This window comes from Choloepus didactylus, chromosome 9 (assembly GCF_015220235.1).
Source record: "Choloepus didactylus isolate mChoDid1 chromosome 9, mChoDid1.pri, whole genome shotgun sequence".
NCBI lineage: Eukaryota > Metazoa > Chordata > Mammalia > Pilosa > Megalonychidae > Choloepus > Choloepus didactylus.
In genome coordinates, this window is record NC_051315.1 from 108,005,885 (window position 1) to 108,024,353 (window position 18,469).

At 34.5% G+C, this 18,469-nt stretch overlaps 1 protein-coding gene across 1 annotated transcript in view; it reads left to right on the forward strand.

Annotated features, from left to right (window-relative positions):
* ATIC (5-aminoimidazole-4-carboxamide ribonucleotide formyltransferase/IMP cyclohydrolase) overlaps positions 1–16,594 on the forward strand; it is a 30,728-nt gene extending 14,134 nt beyond the window's left edge. Inside the window, exons 8-16 of the mRNA XM_037849963.1 lie at positions 684–809; positions 1,680–1,787; positions 2,607–2,692; positions 3,813–3,902; positions 8,192–8,320; positions 12,518–12,610; positions 14,177–14,359; positions 15,922–16,077; positions 16,380–16,594. Coding sequence (XP_037705891.1) covers positions 684–809; positions 1,680–1,787; positions 2,607–2,692; positions 3,813–3,902; positions 8,192–8,320; positions 12,518–12,610; positions 14,177–14,359; positions 15,922–16,077; positions 16,380–16,499 — 1,091 coding nt within the window. The 3' untranslated portion in view covers positions 16,500–16,594. The remainder of the gene's footprint in view (positions 1–683; positions 810–1,679; positions 1,788–2,606; positions 2,693–3,812; positions 3,903–8,191; positions 8,321–12,517; positions 12,611–14,176; positions 14,360–15,921; positions 16,078–16,379) is intronic.
* Positions 16,595–18,469: the final 1,875 nt, after the last annotated feature.

Here is an 18,469-nt window from a genome sequence, read left to right on the forward strand (position 1 = left end):
TTGAATTAGTGGCCCACTATTTTTTGCTTGTATGCTGAACTTCATGTAAATGTTTATTCATGAGAGATTTAGCCTCTAAAAAACAATCCTTCCAAGAGTAAGGAAATAGATTATGAAAAACTCTGGGGTTGTGGTCTTCTTTTAACTGTGTTTTAATTTTAGGCAGTCTCTTGGCTCTGGTATAAAAGAGGAGAAAATTAATTTAGTACACATTTCTTTTCCTCCTTTCCCCCTACCTGCAGCTCTTGTTTTTAGTTTGTGACTTTATTTCTTAAATTGGCAAGGTTTGTAATTTACATTTTATCTTGTTACTGTAATTCTCACAATTGTTTAATCTTAGCTCTGCATTTAAATGGGTCCTGGCTGATCATCAGTCTTGATAGATTTCTCTCTTTCTTGAATTCTCTCTTACCAGTTTATTTCTGGATTGACTGGATTTGGTCTCTCAGTTGTGCATGTGTACATGTGTTTATATGCATGTACACTCTTAAGGAGGACTCAGGCTTGGCTAATTTATTCATTTTTCTCACCAGGTTCTTACACATTTCTGTTTTATCTGTTTGCCTCTTAATTACATTTTGCTAAGAGATTAGTATAGTCTTAATACATGTTTTTATTTTTTAAGAAATGTTCATATATATGCATGGCATGCTTGGTAAAGTGTGTATATATTTTTTATGTAGTTCTAAATGGAGCCCCTGGATTTATAAACTTGTGTGATGCTTTGAATGCCTGGCAGTTGGTAAAGGAACTGAAGGAAGCTTTAGGTATTCCAGCTGCTGCCTCTTTCAAACATGTCAGTCCAGCAGGTAAGGCACTGCTCTGAGTGTTCTGGAACTTCTTGAAATGCATTTCTCTTTAAATTTTTTGGAAAATTGCAAGTGCTATTAAGAACAAAGACATTTCTATAAAGTCTGAGGCCAGTTTTCTGAAATCTGTTGATAATAGTATCAATATAGTGACATGATAAAGTCTGAGAACATGATAACCTACTTTTGTGCACGTGTGTTTGTGTATAAAATTGTGTAACATTTGGAGATAGAAAGTTCAGGCAATAGTTGTTTCCATCAGAAACATGAAGGTTTAGGAAGTGAAAGTGAGACAGTTTAATGCAGTATGACTAAAGTGTAAATGTGATTAAAATTGTAAATGAGTAGTCATAAAGAAGTTCTTTATGACATGTTATCTGTAACTTTTTATAGCCATTGTATGTGATATCTCTTGCTTCTATGTCCAAATTAACTCAACAGTTTAGTTATCTATATCTCTAGATCCACTGACAGTCCAATATGTAATTAGTCTCCAGGTGTATATTGGGTATTAAATTGATGTGAGTAGTGAAGAAATAAATGGTGTGAAATATCAAGCAGGACAGAGAGTTGGTAACAAAGTAAACTAACCTCATGCACATGTGCCTGGTGCTTGTCAGGCTTCATACAGTGGCTTTACTTGTTTTCAGAGGCTAAAGCAAAGATGACCCCTCTTCTCATTCTCCCCCACGACTATAGTTTTGGTGCCTAATTACCAGCCAAACAAATTTTTGTTTAATTTGACACAGGCACTTGAAATTATGCTGCAGAGTCTAGATGTTAAGTAAAATGTTATCCTGACTTGGGAGTTGATGGTAGTAACGTGAGTTTTTTGTTGTTGATTAATTATTTTACGGCTTTCTCCACCAGGCGCTGCTGTTGGCATTCCACTCAGTGAAGATGAGGCCAAAGTCTGCATGGTCCACGATCTCTACAAAACCCTTACGCCCATATCAACTGCCTATGCAAGAGCAAGAGGTCAGAAGACACTGGGTTTTTTGTTTTTCTGTTTTTTTTTTTTTTAAAGAAAAAGCAGTATTTTATCTTAAGTAAAATAAAAGATCAGTAGCCTTTATTTTATCGTAAGATTTCGAGTTGGCTTTTGTTTGTTTTTTATTAATACTTGAGAATTATTATGAGTGCTTTGGAATAAATTTGTTTATAAAAGTATGTATTGGTATCTTAATCTGATAAATGGAAACCTAATTGGAATTTGGTGTATGTAATTTCAGATTAGACTATTGAATGCATTTGTATTGTTATATTAGTATGTAACTAAAATTGTATGATTATTCTAACAATTTTAAATTTGGCTAGAGTTATATTTTATATATTCCAAAAATATCTTGATTATTATAACAATATGAGAGAGAATTGAGAGCCTTGATACCACAGTTTACCTTCTAGAATTGGGGTCAGGAAACTACAGCCCATGGGCCAAATCCAGACTGCTCTGTTTTTGTAAACATAGTTTGACTGGAACTTGTTCATGTGTTTTCAGTGGCTGCTTTTGAACTACAACTGCAGAGTTGAGTAGTTGCAACAGACCACGTGGCTCTCAAAACCTAAAAAATAATTTGCTCTTTGGCCCTTTATAAAATACTGCTTGCTAACCTCTGCTCGAGAAGGTAGATAACTCATTATTTCAGTTAAATGACAACCTGATCCAATCTTATATAGACAATAAGGTTAGATTTAGAGAGATGGATTTTGTATGATCCCACTGGGATTTTTAAAACATCTTTTCTTTGTCAGGATTATTTATGATAAATAACACATTTTAATTTTTACTTACAGGGGCTGATAGGATGTCTTCATTTGGTGATTTTGTTGCATTATCTGATGTTTGTGATGTCCCTACTGCCAAAATTATCTCCCGAGAGGTTAGTAGTCATTCATATATTTTGATCCATGCATAACTGAGGAAAGTGTCATCTTTATTTGTTCTTATTTTACCATCCATTGAAACTGTAACCTACTATATTTTTATTTGTATTATCTGAAAATTGAATTTATCAGTTTTGAATGTTCATATTTCACATAGAATATGAATCCTTGACTGAATTGTAATTGTAAGGTTTAGTAAGTCAATGTTTTAAGTTGATATTTGGCTGTTATGATAAAATTTTATTTGTATATTTTTAAATTCTTTTAAATTGTAGTTATATTTATGCCAAAGTTACTATTTCCTAAGAGGAGAGAGTGCCATCTTGAATGGGGATGTAATAATGAAACTTACTGTAAACTTTAATAGGTCTGTGATGGCAGAGACTATATGATGCAAAAAATATAAACTACTATGAAAAACAAGCCCACAAGTTGAACATCAAACAAGCATTCCAAAAAGGCAGGAATTGGGGTGGGGAAAGGGAACAGAAAGAAAAGGGTTTGAAAAAGGTAGCTTTTTGGAGGAAAATAAATGGGTAGAGATGAAGGATGAAGGGGTGTGTATCTTGAATAAATTTAGTTAGTTTAGGGATTCTTCCCATTGCCACCACCATCCCCAGCTGCAATGGAACTGATGTGCTGAGTTCTAGTTATAGCAAGGCTTTTGCATGTGAGGCTATAGCATTTGTGTCTTTATAAAATGAGTTAAAAAATGTTGTAAAATGTTAGATCAATGATTTAATCTAACCCTTTGTCTTGCATTTGAGACAGAACATGCTTGGACTAGAAAATGCTCTTTCTTGTGTACAGCACCCACCCCATGAAGAGAATAATAGTAGGAAACCATTCTTCTTGAGGAACATGTGTCAGAGCCAAGTATTTGCATACTCTTAATTTAATGAAACAAACAAAAAATTAGGATAGCAAGTGAAATATGGTCAACTCTAGAGAACCATAGGAATTATACTTTCCAAATACAGTATTAGCATTATATGTGGGAAGTAGAAACCAGAAAATACTGCTAGATTGTTCAAAGGCAGACAATTACTAGAAATTGCAGAGATGTTTTTTGATCTTTTAAAAATGGAAATTAGATTATTTTTGTTATATTGATAGGTATCTGATGGTATTGTTGCCCCAGGATATGAAGAAGAAGCATTGACAATCCTTTCTAAAAAGAAAAATGGGAGCTATTGTGTTCTCCAGGTTAGTATACTTCATTTCTGAAGAACTGATTTGCTTTTTTATGTCTCTTCTCTCCCATGTGTAAATGAATCTTTCCTTTGTGCTGACAGCTTTCTACCTTATCCCTCTTTATTGCAGTTTCTTAATCCTGATTTTTTAACTATTAATTTCTAGTTAAAGATGAGGATAGCTTCCTTACCTAACTTCATTTAAAAAATACTTATTATTTTTTAATAAGGAATATGTTTGCATGGTTTCACTTTCAAAAGGTAATAAAGCTATGTGCTGAAAGAATCTCCCGGTCCTTCCCTTCTGCCACCCTGTTACCTTTTTAGAAGCAATAAATATTTTAAATTTCTTGTTTATCTTCCCTGGAATCATCTATGCATATCCAGCAAATATTTGCATTTGCATTTTCTCCTTTCTTTACCTATGCAAATGTGTACCCTGCTTCACAATCTTGGGAGTTTGCCCTATAATATGTATCTCTTAGCATATCTAGGCAGTCACCAATCTTAACTACTACCCCTTCCTCCCCCCCATGAATTATCTATGGAAAAATTCCTAGAAGTGAAATTTCTGTGTCACAGGATATGGTGTATTTGTCCTTTTGATAGAAACTGCCCCTCTTAGAGGTTTTACAACAAATGGAACTTCCCAACGGGCATGTGTACAGGTACTTACTTCCCAACATCTTTGCCAGCACTGCATACTTAAACTTTTTATCTTCATGATTGGATAGATGAAAATGTCATCTTCATTGTACTTAAAATTTCTCTTTCCGAGTGAGGTGAACGTCTTTTCACATTTAAGTATGTATGTTTCCTTTTGTGAACTGTCCAGATTGTTTGCCAATTTTTCTATTAGATTGTTGAGATTTTTTCCTTACTGATTTTTAGGAGCTATTACATATTAGGAAAATTAGCCCATAGTCTCTGTTACATGAGTTAGAGGCCAAATTTGGCCTCTTATCTTTGAGATTGTGTATGGTGGGTTTGTATTTATAGCTAATTTGCAAATCTTTTATGACTTCTGGGTTTTGTGTCCTTGTTGGAAAGCCTTCTCTGTATTTAAAAATATTCTCCTGTGGTTTTTTCTAGTACTTCTAGTACCATAAGTTTAATTTTTGACATATAAATCTTGTCTCATTTGTAGCTTATTCTACGATAAGATACATGCTATGAATTCATTTTTTTTCCTGGTTGGCCCAGTTTCAATTTTTACTCAATAAAAGCTCTCTCTTCCCCACTTACCCACCTTTATCTTACACTAAGTTCTTACATAAACTTTGTTTTTTTACTAGATGTTCTGTATATTTTTCTCCTTTACTTTCAGTACCATATTGTTTTAATCATTGTAGTTTTAATATATGATAGGGAATGCATCCCACTTCCATGACTTATTTTTCAGAATTTTTATTGGTGTTGGCAGATTTTTGATAAATTATTCTTGTTTTTGAAGAACTTCTAATAATTGCCAAAATAAATTAAACAAGATTTAAAAAAACACAATATTTAACATAAAACATATGAAAGAAAACTTAACCTTTTTATGGTCATCATGGGGAATCGACATTTGTATGATGTTCTTTAATTCTGAGTCTGGTATAAATGAAAATTTATAGTTATTTAATAACTGAAGTTATTTCTGGTAATCCATACTTTGATTTCTTAGCTCAACTTGTCTTAGCAAGAGTATTCTAGTACTGATTTCTGAGAGCTTTTAGAGTCTACATTGATTTCAGCCTAAGGATCAAATTAGCTTTCTTACACTAAAACAATGCAGTGTGTGTGTTTTTTAATGCAATTTTATTGAGCTATATTCCACACTATTTAATCCGTCCAAAGTATACAATCAGTGGCTCACAGTATCATCATATAGTTGTTCATTCATTGCCATAATCAGTTTTAGAACATTTTCATTACTCCAAAATAAAGAAAAAAAATAAAAAAGAACACCCAAAAATCTCCCATACCTCTTAACCCCCCCCCTATTATTTGTATATGTTTTTTGTCTTTATTTTATTACTTATCTCCCTATACACTGGGTAAAGGGAGTGTCAGTTGCAAGGTTTTCAGAATCACACAGTCACATGGAAAAAAGATAATTATACAGTCATCATCAAGAATCAAGTCTACTGGATTACAGTTCAACAGATTGAGGTATTTCCTTCTAGCCATTCTAATTCTCTAGAAACTAAAAAGGAATATCTATGTAATACATAAGAATAACCTGCAGAATGACCTCTCAACTCTATTTGAAATCTCTTAGCCACTGAACCTTTATTTTGTTCATTTCTTTTCCCTCTTTTGGTCAAGAACACTTTCTCAGTCCCACAATGCCAGGGACAGGCTCATTCCCAGGAGTTATGTCCCACATTGTCCACGAGACTTAAGCTCCTGGGAGTCATGTCCCATATAAGGGAGAAGGGAATGAGTTTATTTAATGCAATGATTTTAAGTGAGGATAAAGTGGAAATTTCTTTCAATATCTGTCTATGTCTGGATTCTCTACATGCCTTAGTAACATAATGTTTGTTAAATAAATATGCCCATTTGTGTGCGTGTGTTTATGTACATTCACCTTCATGTACATATACATGCTCTGTATTTCAGATTTGACATTAAACAGCTTGAACTTTTGCTGTGAGGAAAAAAATGATCATTTTTAGGATGCTAGTTTAGTTGATGAAGGCAATATTTATGTTCTCTCAGACATGGCATAGGCAGCCTTGACATTATAAATGAATGTATAAAAAATAGGAACTTCTATTATGTCAGCAAAAATCTACTTTCCAGTTCAGTCCTCACATGAGGTTATTCAAGTAGAGTACCGCTGAATTTCTGATGATAGTTCTATTATGTAGGCAGTTAATCTCTGTGGAAACAGTAAAACCTTCCAATGAAGAGAAAACTAACTGTGATTTAATATGACTATGGAAAGATCACAGGATTGAACTTTTAAAATACACACTGAGATTGTGCATTGATCAAGTAAAGTGTTAATGAATTGAGAGTAAAATTCTTAATACTTTATTTGATAAGATAGTTATGTAAAAGAAACTTGGAAGTCAAACTCCATATAATGAAAGTTACTAAAGATATATCCTTGATTGTAATATACAAATAACTGTGTGGTTCACCATAGATTCTGTGACACATTTTCAAGGTAGGAAGAAAATATATCAAATATACATACTTGTATTATTTTTTTTTAAAGCCTCCTGCCAGCACCTCACCATGTAGTTTTTTTGACACTGAGTTCTTCAGTTTCTTAATCAGGTTTTGTTGTGGTTAAGAGTATTAAGTACTTACGGCCATTAGCAGTTACGTATAGCTCTTAGAGAATGTGTTCCAAAACCTGAGCTCATCTTCATGTCCTCTTCAGCAACTAAGAGTATAATTTAGAGATTATAAAAAGAATATCAGGGCTTCATTGACTTTTCCTGTATTTTGAGAGTTTGTGTTAGTAACACAGTTACAGCCATGAAACAACTTACTTCTCTACCTTGCTGGTGACAAGTTTCATTTGACATTAGTTAATAGGAAGACACAATCCCAATTTTAGAAAAATTTTGATACAAAAGAAAAAGTAACATTTTAAATTTCAGGAAAATAGAGATTAAGCAGAGCTAATATTTATAAGGGATTGCTTTTAAGTTTAGGTAACAGTGCTTTCTAAGCCAAAGCTCCTCCAATGAAGAACTGTCAAGTTTAGAAAAATATCCAGGGACAAAGTTGTTTTATGCCAGTTATTCTCTACGTTTTATGCCTTTGTTGATTATCTTTTTGGTTCAAAACGTGGGAGATGAAAACTACAATAAATAACATTTATTCTCTTCCAAATAGTAAAGACAGACCACATATACTGTTTTCATCCTTTAAACTTTTTAATCTAAGTGTTAGCTAGGTGTTTCGTAGATGATTTTTTATAAATTAGAATTTAATTTTCTTGCCATTGCCTGTTTATTAGCAAATCTGTCTTATCAACTGAACTTCCAAAAGGACTATATAGATAGTGCTTGGTTAACGTAACCAGAAATTAACTCATTGGAATCATTGTTTTTATTAAATTAGGTAGGTTGTAAAGCCTATAAAAATACATAGAGTTCTAAAACAGATAAAAAATTTTGGAGAAATATATTGGTGCCTGCTCATTCTATTTCATTCACACTGAAATGAATTTACACATTTATATTAGAGAAATAGAAGTATATATATAGCCTTGTTTATAATGATATGGATTCCACATAAATGAAAAATTTGAGGAATTTGCAAATATTACTTTAACTTTTTAAATTTCTATTTTAGATGGACCAGTTTTACAAACCAGATGAAAATGAAGTTCGAACTCTCTTTGGTCTTCGTTTAAGCCAGAAGAGAAATAATGGTGTCATCGACAGGTCATTATTTAGCAATGCTATTACTAAGAATAAAGATGTAAGTTTGAAAATATCTCATCTGAATGCTAGTAATTTCAGTAGGCCTGTTTTCAATATTTATAAGCTTATACATGTATAAAGACCCTATTTAGTACTGGTTGATGTGCAAATGGACTAGCCATCTTTGAGTTGTCAAGTAAGCCTGAGAGCTTAAAAAATGAATAAAAGACCTTATGTCTATAGAAGAATAAAAGACCTTATGTCTATAGAAGAATAAAAGACATGCTTCTCTGCATATGTACACACATAGAGAAATATATGTATCTTCAATTACACATAAATGGGATCATGCCTTCTATGATTCTGTTCTATACCTTTGCTTTTATTCCATGCTCTAAGCTACAGGTATGTTTCTATATAAGTAAATACATATCTACATCTTCATCTGAAAGGCCACATGGCAACTGGCTATTCATGTACTATGATGAGTGTTTCAGTGGTTTCCATTTTCAGTGTGTTGATCAATGATTTTGTGTGTATATGGTTTTGTACTTGTGCTGTTTGTTATCTTTTAGGATGGACATATTCCTAGGATAATAATGGTATTTATTGGATTTACATGTACTATCTCATTTGATCCTCAAAGAGCTCTACAATGGATGACTACTATTAGCTCTATTGTAAAATAGTCAATAGTAAGTAAAAACTGACATAGGGTATAGTTATGAAATTTACCTAAGGTTACACCACAAGGAAATGGATGAAGTGGGATTTGTTTCTGGAATGTCTTAATTGGACCTTCATTTCTGAAGGATATTTTTGCTGGGTCTAAAGTTAGCCTGTAAATATATATATATATATATTTTTTTCACTACTTCGAAGGTATTACTCTGTTGTCTTCTGATGTTGTCTGCTGGTGTACCTGGTAATTTCTGGTGGAATGCTGGATATTTTGTATGAAAAAAATCTATGGAAATATTTTGAGTCTGGGTAGTGTTATTTTTCCTCTGGAGCGAGTTGACTTAGGCTTCTGGCAAGCAGATGGGGTAAAAGCAAATCATCTCCATCCTGCCAGGAATTGACTGAGTTGGGCTTCAGTCTTCCTGAGGGCTGGTCTGTTTCATGCCTACACTACTATAAGCCTGGGTGTCTACTATCAGCTTCCCTGGTGTACTCTGAGCTCCATTTTGTTCCTTAGTCCTGTAAGACTGTTAAAAGCTGTACTAGGCTTCTAAAAGCTGTACTGGTCTTCTTTGCCTCTTACTTGGAATATGCCTTGAGGGAAAGCATAGATTGTCAGGCTCACTTCTGCTTCCTTTGTCTCTGGTATCTTTACCCCTCAAGTACTTGAAATCTTATTAGCTGTGTCTCCCTATTCTGTTTGTTCCTGGCAAGAGGATTGGTCCCTTAAGCCATTTCACTATATCAACAGTGAAAAATGAGGAGCTGTGATTTGTTCCCAGCTCTGAATGGTGACACTATGAATCTAAAAATAAGCTTCAAAATCTTTATGGGGGTAGTTCTATCTGATAATAAGCACATGGTGATTAACACATTGATTTTTTTTGTTTGTTTTATTTTTGAAATTAATGGTATTTTTCTATTTTTGTCTTTGAAAATTAATAGTAATGAAACATGTGTGTACTGTAAGTAGAAATATCTTTCAACCTTTTGGAATCTATGCCTGTGGTCAAAGATGTGAAGTTACTGGAATCCCACATGGAAACAGTTCTTTGCAGCAGTGTTGCTTGAAGTGGCTCACAGTAAAATGAGGCTCTTTCATTACTTTATCAACCTGGTTGGTTAATGTATTCTAGGAATTGACCTAGTTCCATTAATACCCATGTCAACAATTATACCTAGCTGTTGTCAATTTATTTTTTGTTTTCCTAATAAGTTTATAGGTATTGAACTGATTAATAATTTAGTAATCTTTAATAGGTTTTGTGCCTCTGGGTATGCAAGCTTGGATATTTTTTAGAAAGAAAGAGAATGTGATCTTAATTATTTTTTTACGTCTAAATTCTTCCCTACTTCATTAATATGTGTTCTTGGTAGAAAATTGGGAAATTATGGATGAGAATGATAGTATTATCCACCTTTTTGTTAATATTCCAGCCTCAAAATCATCAGATTATACTTTTAGATCTAAAACGGCTTCAGTCCTAAGAGAGTGAAATAGGTTAATACTGAACATGGTTGAATTATTCGCTCTTCTCCCATTTTTCTTGAACATTGCTTTTAAGCTGTTTTAACTACCTGTGCCATGTTTGTAAACCTGGACTCCCACAACTCCCACCCCCACATTTCTCATATTCCTTGATTCTAACTCATATTACCAAGGTTACATTTGAAACAAGTAGTCATCATTTAGGAGGCTGGTGTTTATTAATCTTTCTTGCAACAAAGGAATAAAACTTATAGTTGGTCACTCAGAGTAGATATAGGTAGGAAAAGATGTACTACATGAATAGCACATTAGATTAGTAAGTTCTTTTAAAATTTTTAATATATCTTTATTTTGAGATAATTGTAGATTCCCATGCACATGTAAGAAATAACACAGAGAGATCCACTGTACCCTTTACCCAGTTTCTCCCAGTGGTAACATTTTGCAAAACTGGTGTGATATCACAACTGGGATATTGATAATGATACAGTAACCACAAGGATCCCAGATGTTGATCCTTTATAGCCACACTCCCCTTCCACTCAGTAACTCTTGGCAGCTACTAATGTTTTCTCCATTTCTATAATTTTCTCATTTCAAAGATGTTATATGAATGGAATTATAGACTTTATAGCCTTTTGGGATTGGCATTTTTGCACTCAGCATAATTCTCTAGAGATTCATGTAGATTATCCCATTCGTCCTTTTTTGTTGTTGAGTAGTAGTAATCCATGGTATGAATGTACCCCAGTTTAACCCTTTGTTCCTTGAAGGACATCTGGATTGTTTCCAGAAGTTTTGGCTATTATGAATAAAGCAGCTAAGAACATTCGTGTTCAGGTTTGTATGTGAACATAAATTTTTATGTCTCTGGGTTGCGGTTGTCAGGTCATATGAGAGATGCGTGTTTAGTTTTCCAAGAAACTGCCAAACTATTTTCCACAGTGACCTTAGCATTTTATATTCCATTGTTTAAGTGATCTGATTTCTCCATATCCATATCAGCTTTTGGTGTTGTCACCTTTTTTTTAGTTTTTTTTAAGCCATAGGAAATCTCATTGTGATTTTAATTTGCATTCCCTATTGGCTAATGATGTTGAACATTGTTTCATCTATATATCCTCAGTGAAATGTCTCTTCATGTCTTTTGCCTATTTTCTAATTGGATTGTTTGGCGCTTTTTTTTCCTTGTTGTTGAGTTTTCAGAGTTCTTTATGTATTCTAGATACTAGTCCTTTCTTGGATATATGGTTTGCTAATAGTTTTTCCCAGTCTGTAGCTTGTATTTTTCATCCTCTTAACAGAATCATTTGCAGAAAAAAAGTTTTAATTTTGATAAAGTCTAATTTCTCAATTTTCAATTATGTTAATTTATTGATTAGCTGCCAGTTATATTTTTTGTACATTTCTCATCACAGCATGGATCATCATGCTTTTTTAAGTTTTTATTAATTTTATGTTAAGGATAGTGACATTTTTGGCTGCAGTATTTGTTATTTTTATTCTGTGTGAACTGTTGGTTCAAATATTTTCCCAAATAGCTTCTACTTAGAATATTCTAAATGAAGTAGAAGATGATCATAATTTGACTTTCCCTGGACAGTCTTGGCTTATTGTTCAAAATATTTTTTAGTGCATAGATGAAAAAAATCAGTGTCTGGGGTATATCGCAATTGGTTTGTAATGTCTACCAAAATTATTCTCAGCATTTTTTCAGAAAATGAATTTCATTATTTCTCCAGATGTTTGAAGATGCTCTGGTGGAAAAAATATGAATTTTGAAGTGGATATGGTATTTCATATCTTGTGTGATATGTAAATAACCATTTATGACTTAATTCAAAGTTGATGCAAAATGCAATTAGTTTGAGTCTGCTATGCATTAGGCATTGTGCTAAGTTCCACTACAAATATGTTGATATTTGATCTTTTTAGTAAAACATGGTATTTTGTAGTGTGGACGTTAATTTCCTGTCAGTTGAGAGATATACTATATAACAGGTCTATCATGTTAAAGACATGTAAGATACTTAAACAAAGTTTAAAAAGCCTGATGAGATTGACCATTGTGTGTGTTTGTTTCAGTTGCCGGAGTCTGCTTTCCGAGACCTCATCGTGGCCACCGTTGCTGTCAAGTACACCCAGTCTAATTCAGTGTGCTATGCCAAGAACGGTCAGGTAACCGCGCTGTCACATTCACTTCAGGGAGACTGTTGTTTTACAGAATGATATATAAAAATCCCATCTGCCTCAGGTGCTGGACAGCTAGAGGGGGAAAGTTTGCCAAATTTTTCTCATCTGGGTTCGTCACTAACTAATGATGAAACTAATGGTGATTACTAAAATTAGTCATATTGCTTCTTGCCTAAAATGAGTTGGCACATTTTGGATTAGAAGGGTTCTAATATAGTTGCTACAAAACTGGTTTATCCACACACACACAAACACCAATTGGTAGACTTTCTGGTGAAGCAGGAATAAGGAATAGTACTGCCACCTACCAGGCTATGTTTTTGCAGCTTGCTGGTTTTTTCACATATATTTCTCATGTAATCTTGTCAAGAATCCATTAAGTAGAAAGATTGCTAAACTGAGAGTTACCATGATCTTTTAAAGTCAAGTTTATTGAATAATTTTGTGTACAATAAAGTTCACCCTTTTTCAGTATATAGTCCAACCATTTTGACAAATTATGCAGTTGTGTGACCACCACTGCAATCAAGATATTGAATATTTCTTGTTATATGCTGTTATGCAAGATATTTAATTTACTACTTTGTCTCTGCTGTACTTCAGCAGCATCGTAAGCCCTTTTCTTCCCACAGTGACCGCGGAGTTCTATTTACTCCTTGAGCTCTGCGCTTGCATTTGTCAAATATGGCCCATAAGCAGGGGGTAGGAGGTAGGGTGTAGATATTGATTAGTATGTGAACTGGAAGAGTCTTCCAAATTCAGAATTTTAGTGAGAGCTAGTTGGTAAGTTACTCTGCAGTAACAGCATCCTGGAAGACAGTGGTTTGGGGCCCCTTGCATCTGGGTGTCAGTTCTAGGAGCCATGTAGAATGAGTGTCTCACTACTAATGCCTAGGAGAAGCACACTGCCTTGTGTTTGTGGCTGTTTTAACCTTTTCTAATTAGGGGGTTTTGGGGAGGTGGAATGCAGGCAGCAGTGCCCAGATAGTGATAGAAGCTTTGGGCAAATGGTTGAAGACATTACAGCAACTAAAACCAAAAAACACACACTTGTGCACTGAGGTCATTGGTACTTAGAATTCAGGCCACCAAGATATAGGAAGGAAGAAAAGTTTCATGTTTGGCATCATTTTTTACTTTTTAGGATATTGTGGTCAGATTCTTATATCAATTTCTGTGAGTCAGTATTTACCGTAAGTTATTGACTGGGGTGAACATAGACTTTCAAATAACCATGGAGGTCTTCATGGTCTGTTTTTTCCCAAACCCTCAAAGATCATCAGTAAATACAATTGTATTGAGTTCTAGAAACTTCCAGAACACTAATAGCCATACTTCAAAAATCACTAAAGAGGTAAATATATAAATACATATATTTATATATTACCTACACCTTTTGGTTACTTTAAAATTAATTATTTATTTTTCTCTTATTGTGGCTTGGTATTTTCTTCCACAAAATTAATAGATTTGGGAGGAATATACACAAAAGGTCCTTTGAGAAAAGTGGTGTTGGAAGAAGTATCCATTGTAATGTTTTGCATTCTTCAGGTTATTGGCATTGGAGCAGGACAGCAGTCTCGGATACACTGCACACGCCTGGCAGGGGATAAGGCCAACTATTGGTGGCTTAGACATCATCCACGGGTGCTTTCAATGAAGTTTAAGGCGGGAGTGAAGAGAGCAGAAATCTCCAATGCAATTGATCAATATGTTACTGGAACCATTGGCGAGGTATAAAGTTTGTCATTGGGTTATGAACGGAGTCTATTCATATTTTCACTCTTTCATATGTTACCGACTTTAACTTCATTACAGAGAGAAAATGGTATTTTTCTTGAAATTCTATATTGTTTTAAGTAGTTAATCTGGATTTCTTACTAATTTCCCATCTTCTTCAGTCTCATTTACCTTTTGCATAGTACTTTATCCCTTTCTGAAACTTAAGACTTTTCTATATTTTAAAGTTATAACCAACTATTGGCTTAATTTTGAATGTTTTTGCTTCCCTTGTTGATCATAGCTTTTGAAAATGGCAGGAATGGTTTTCGCAGTGCCAGGTGTCATGCTTTCTATATGATAGGCACTTGTTAAACTTAAAGTACAAATTACCTGAAAGCAGGTAACCTGTGACTTGTTTCTTCTTTCACCACATTTCCCTACAAGTGCCATGTGTTTCTGTTACATTTCCTGTTCTTATCTGTCTTCTGTTTTGAAGAAGGTATGTGGGTGTATTAAAATTGCAAGTGTCAGGTAGCCTGCCAAGAGGAAAGCATTTAGCCCAGTATGTGAACATAACAGGTGATCAAAAAACACTAGATGGGAAACGAGAGAGAGTCCTTGTAATCAAAAAGGAGATGACCTTTTGAAGAGTAGAGCTGACTACATTGAGTTGTCTGTTCAGGAATAGGAATCTACATGAGTGATCCAGGAATGAGGCTCTAGACTCTGTCTTGTGGCTGCAAATTAATTAAAACATCTTTTCATTTTAATTTTAAGTACTTGAATTTTATCCGTTCGATATTGCCCAGAAAAACTAAATAGTTATGGAAGATCCTTTATATGTGAACAAGAGGAAAAGTATATTCTTACAGCCAAAGCATCACCCAAAAGAGCACACCTGTAAAATATGGGAATACTGTGACTCAAGTTTTGCTTTGTCTATAAGACCATACTTGAAACTATTGCTATATAACTGTAGTTCTAGAAAGTCCTCATTTTTTGTTTCCTAAATTGGACATGGAGAAGTCCTTTGAAAACCCTTTGGAGTATGTTTTTTTTTTTCATTTGCTTGCCCTGATATATAAGATATAAAATTGTAAATTTAATTTAGGCAGGGATTAAATAACAAAATATATTTGAAATAAACTGATTTAGAAAGTAAAGTGGTGTACTCTTTATTTGGTAAACTTTTAATCACTTTTTCTCCTTAATGAAAATGTTAAAAACATCAAAGAAAGAGATTCCAGAAGTATGAACTTAGATGTAAAGGAAAAGTCATTTTTTATAATTAAGTCCTAGGCACAACACAAACCATGATTAAGTTAGATCATGGACTATAGTTAACATACAACTATAAAAATGTGCTTCCATTAATTGTAAAAAATTTATGAAACCAATGTATATGAGTGGTATATAGGAATCCTATATTTTATGCCTAATTGTTCTGTAAACTCACAACTTCTCTTAAGAAAAATGTCCTAAGAAAAATGCTCTAGTGTGCTGCCATTCAGAATTTGCATCAAATAGTACTGCAGATGGTATCAGACTAACCTTCTCTCCACCCCCGTCCATAGGATGAAGATCTGATAAAGTGGAAGGCACTGTTTGAGGAAGTTCCTGAATTATTAACTGAGGCAGAGAAAAAGGAATGGGTTGGCAAACTTAGTGAAGTTTCTGTCAGCTCTGATGCCTTTTTTCCTTTCAGGGATAATGTAGACAGAGCCAAAAGGGTAAGTTTGGAATTGATGTGCAATGTGCGTCTAATTGATCCTTATATAGAAACTATTTCAGAAATCCTGCTTCTGATATCAAAGTTGTGGCAATGTGATGTAAAACAGTCAAATTTAAAGAATTATTTTGACACTTCTTTTGATGTGTGGATAACCCAAATCCTGTTATTTTGCCCTTCTGAGTTGGTAAATTAGTCTGGACTGTGAATAACTCTTACCTTATGCTTTATAGATGCGAATTATTTTTTGCATGTTTTTACATTATGTTATGTTTTAAAAATCCGTATCCATTCTCTTCCCAGAGTGGTGTAGCGTACATTGCTGCTCCTTCCGGTTCTGCTGCCGACAAAGTTGTGATTGAGGCTTGCAATGAGCTGGGAATAATCCTTGTTCATACCAATCTTCGGCTGTTTCATCACTGATTTTGTCAAACATTATTCTAAAGTTTGCTTATGTGTAGGTGAACAATCGTGAAATTTGAAAATGCCTTTAAAAAAAATAAAACATTAAGTCTTAATCCTGGAGTCATAGTCTTTAGTAATTGTATTTAATTTGTCTGAAAGAAACAGGCTCTTTAGACTGACAGGCATTACATACAAATTGTTTGTATGTGAAGAATACAGGAGCATCCCCACTTCCTTCCCCAAACATTACCTGTATGAAACATCTAAAAATCAGCAAGTAAATCAAAGAAACCTTCAAGCAGCTGCAGTAGATGACACAAGCATCTTAAAGCTCTTCTAGTGTCCTCATAGTAGACTACTTTCATGTCGAGTTTCTTTTCATCACAGTTCTAAAAGTCTTGGTTGTATCCTTTCTAAAGAACAGCAGATTATAACTTATGAACTAGAACCTTCTGTTGACCCTATGTGTGGATAATGCTAGTGCTTCCTTTTCCCTCTGTGTTAAGTGAAATATTTCATATAACTTCAGCAGCCCTAGACCTTTCCTGTGACGTTGCATAAAACGTAATCAATTTGGTGCCCAGAAATGCCAACTGGTTACGTTGAAGTAAATTTACAGTATTTCATCTGTAAATGTTTCAGTCACTTAATCTAGAAGTAACTCTTTCTTCAAGGATGCTCCTTTTTTTTAAAGAACTATTTCTATTCTTTAAAAATATATAACCACATTTATTAACTGAGAGGGCCTAGAAGTAATGACACCCCAAGTAGCACACCTTGTACCTAGATTTTGGTATCTTAATACAGTTTTCCAATGAAAAGAACCAGGGATACTTGGTGTTCCAGTTTGCTAATGCTGCTGGAATGCAAAACACCAGAGATGGATTGGCTTTTATAAAAGGGGGGTTATTTGGTTACACAGTTACAGTCTTAAGGCCATAAAGTGTCCAAGGTAACACATGAGCAATCGGGTACCTTCGCTGGAGGATGGCCAATGGTGCCCGGAAAACCTCTATTAGCTGGTAAGGCACATGGCTGGCGTTTGCTCCAAAGTTCTGGTTTCAAAATGGCTTTCTCCCAGGACATTCCTCTCTAGGCTCAGTTCCTCAAAAATGTCACTCTTAGTTGCACTTGAGGTATTTGTCCTCTCTTAGCTTCTCTGAAGCAAGAGTCTGCTTTCAACAGCCATCTTCCATTTCTCTCTCATCTGCAGCTCCTGTGCTTTCTTCAGAGGGTCTCTCTTGGCTGTAGCGCCTCTTCAGAATGTCACTCGCAGCTGCACTGAGTTCCTTCTGTTATGTCAGCTCATTTATATGGCTCCACTGATCAACTTAGACCCACCCCGAATAGGCGGAGCAACACCTCCATGGAAATTATCTAATCAGTCATCACCCACAGCTGGGTGGGGTGCATTTCAAATAAACACTCAAAAGAATTACAATCTAATCAACACTGATAACATCTGCCCACACAAGATTACATCAGAGATAATGGCGTTTGGGGGACACAATATATTCAAACTAGCACACTTGGAAAAATGACTGGTTCTAGGAGTGGGAAAGGAAATACACATGAACCTGGAGCATCTTACAATGCCAAAAAGTTAGGAAGTGCTCAAAAATAAACAACAATAATGGGGCTATTGTCCAACTGAAAGTGCTCCAGTAGCCAAAGCTGGAGCAATTTGAGCATCAAAATAAAGCAGTGTTGGACCATAACCCAAAGTATAATATATCCATGAGTTGAAGCTGATATAGGTAAATGAATGCATAAATGGGGAAATAAATTCTCCCATGCAGAAGAATTATAAATCATTTATTTAGATACTCCATTGTATTAATTTCCTTGTTGCTAAAGCAAAAACCATGCAATGGGGAGGCTTAAACAATGGGAATTGATAGGCTCATGGTTTTGAGGCTTAAAGTCCAAATCAAGGTCTCATCTAAGTAATGCTTTTGTCACCAACCCCAGACTAGCATTCTGGGGCA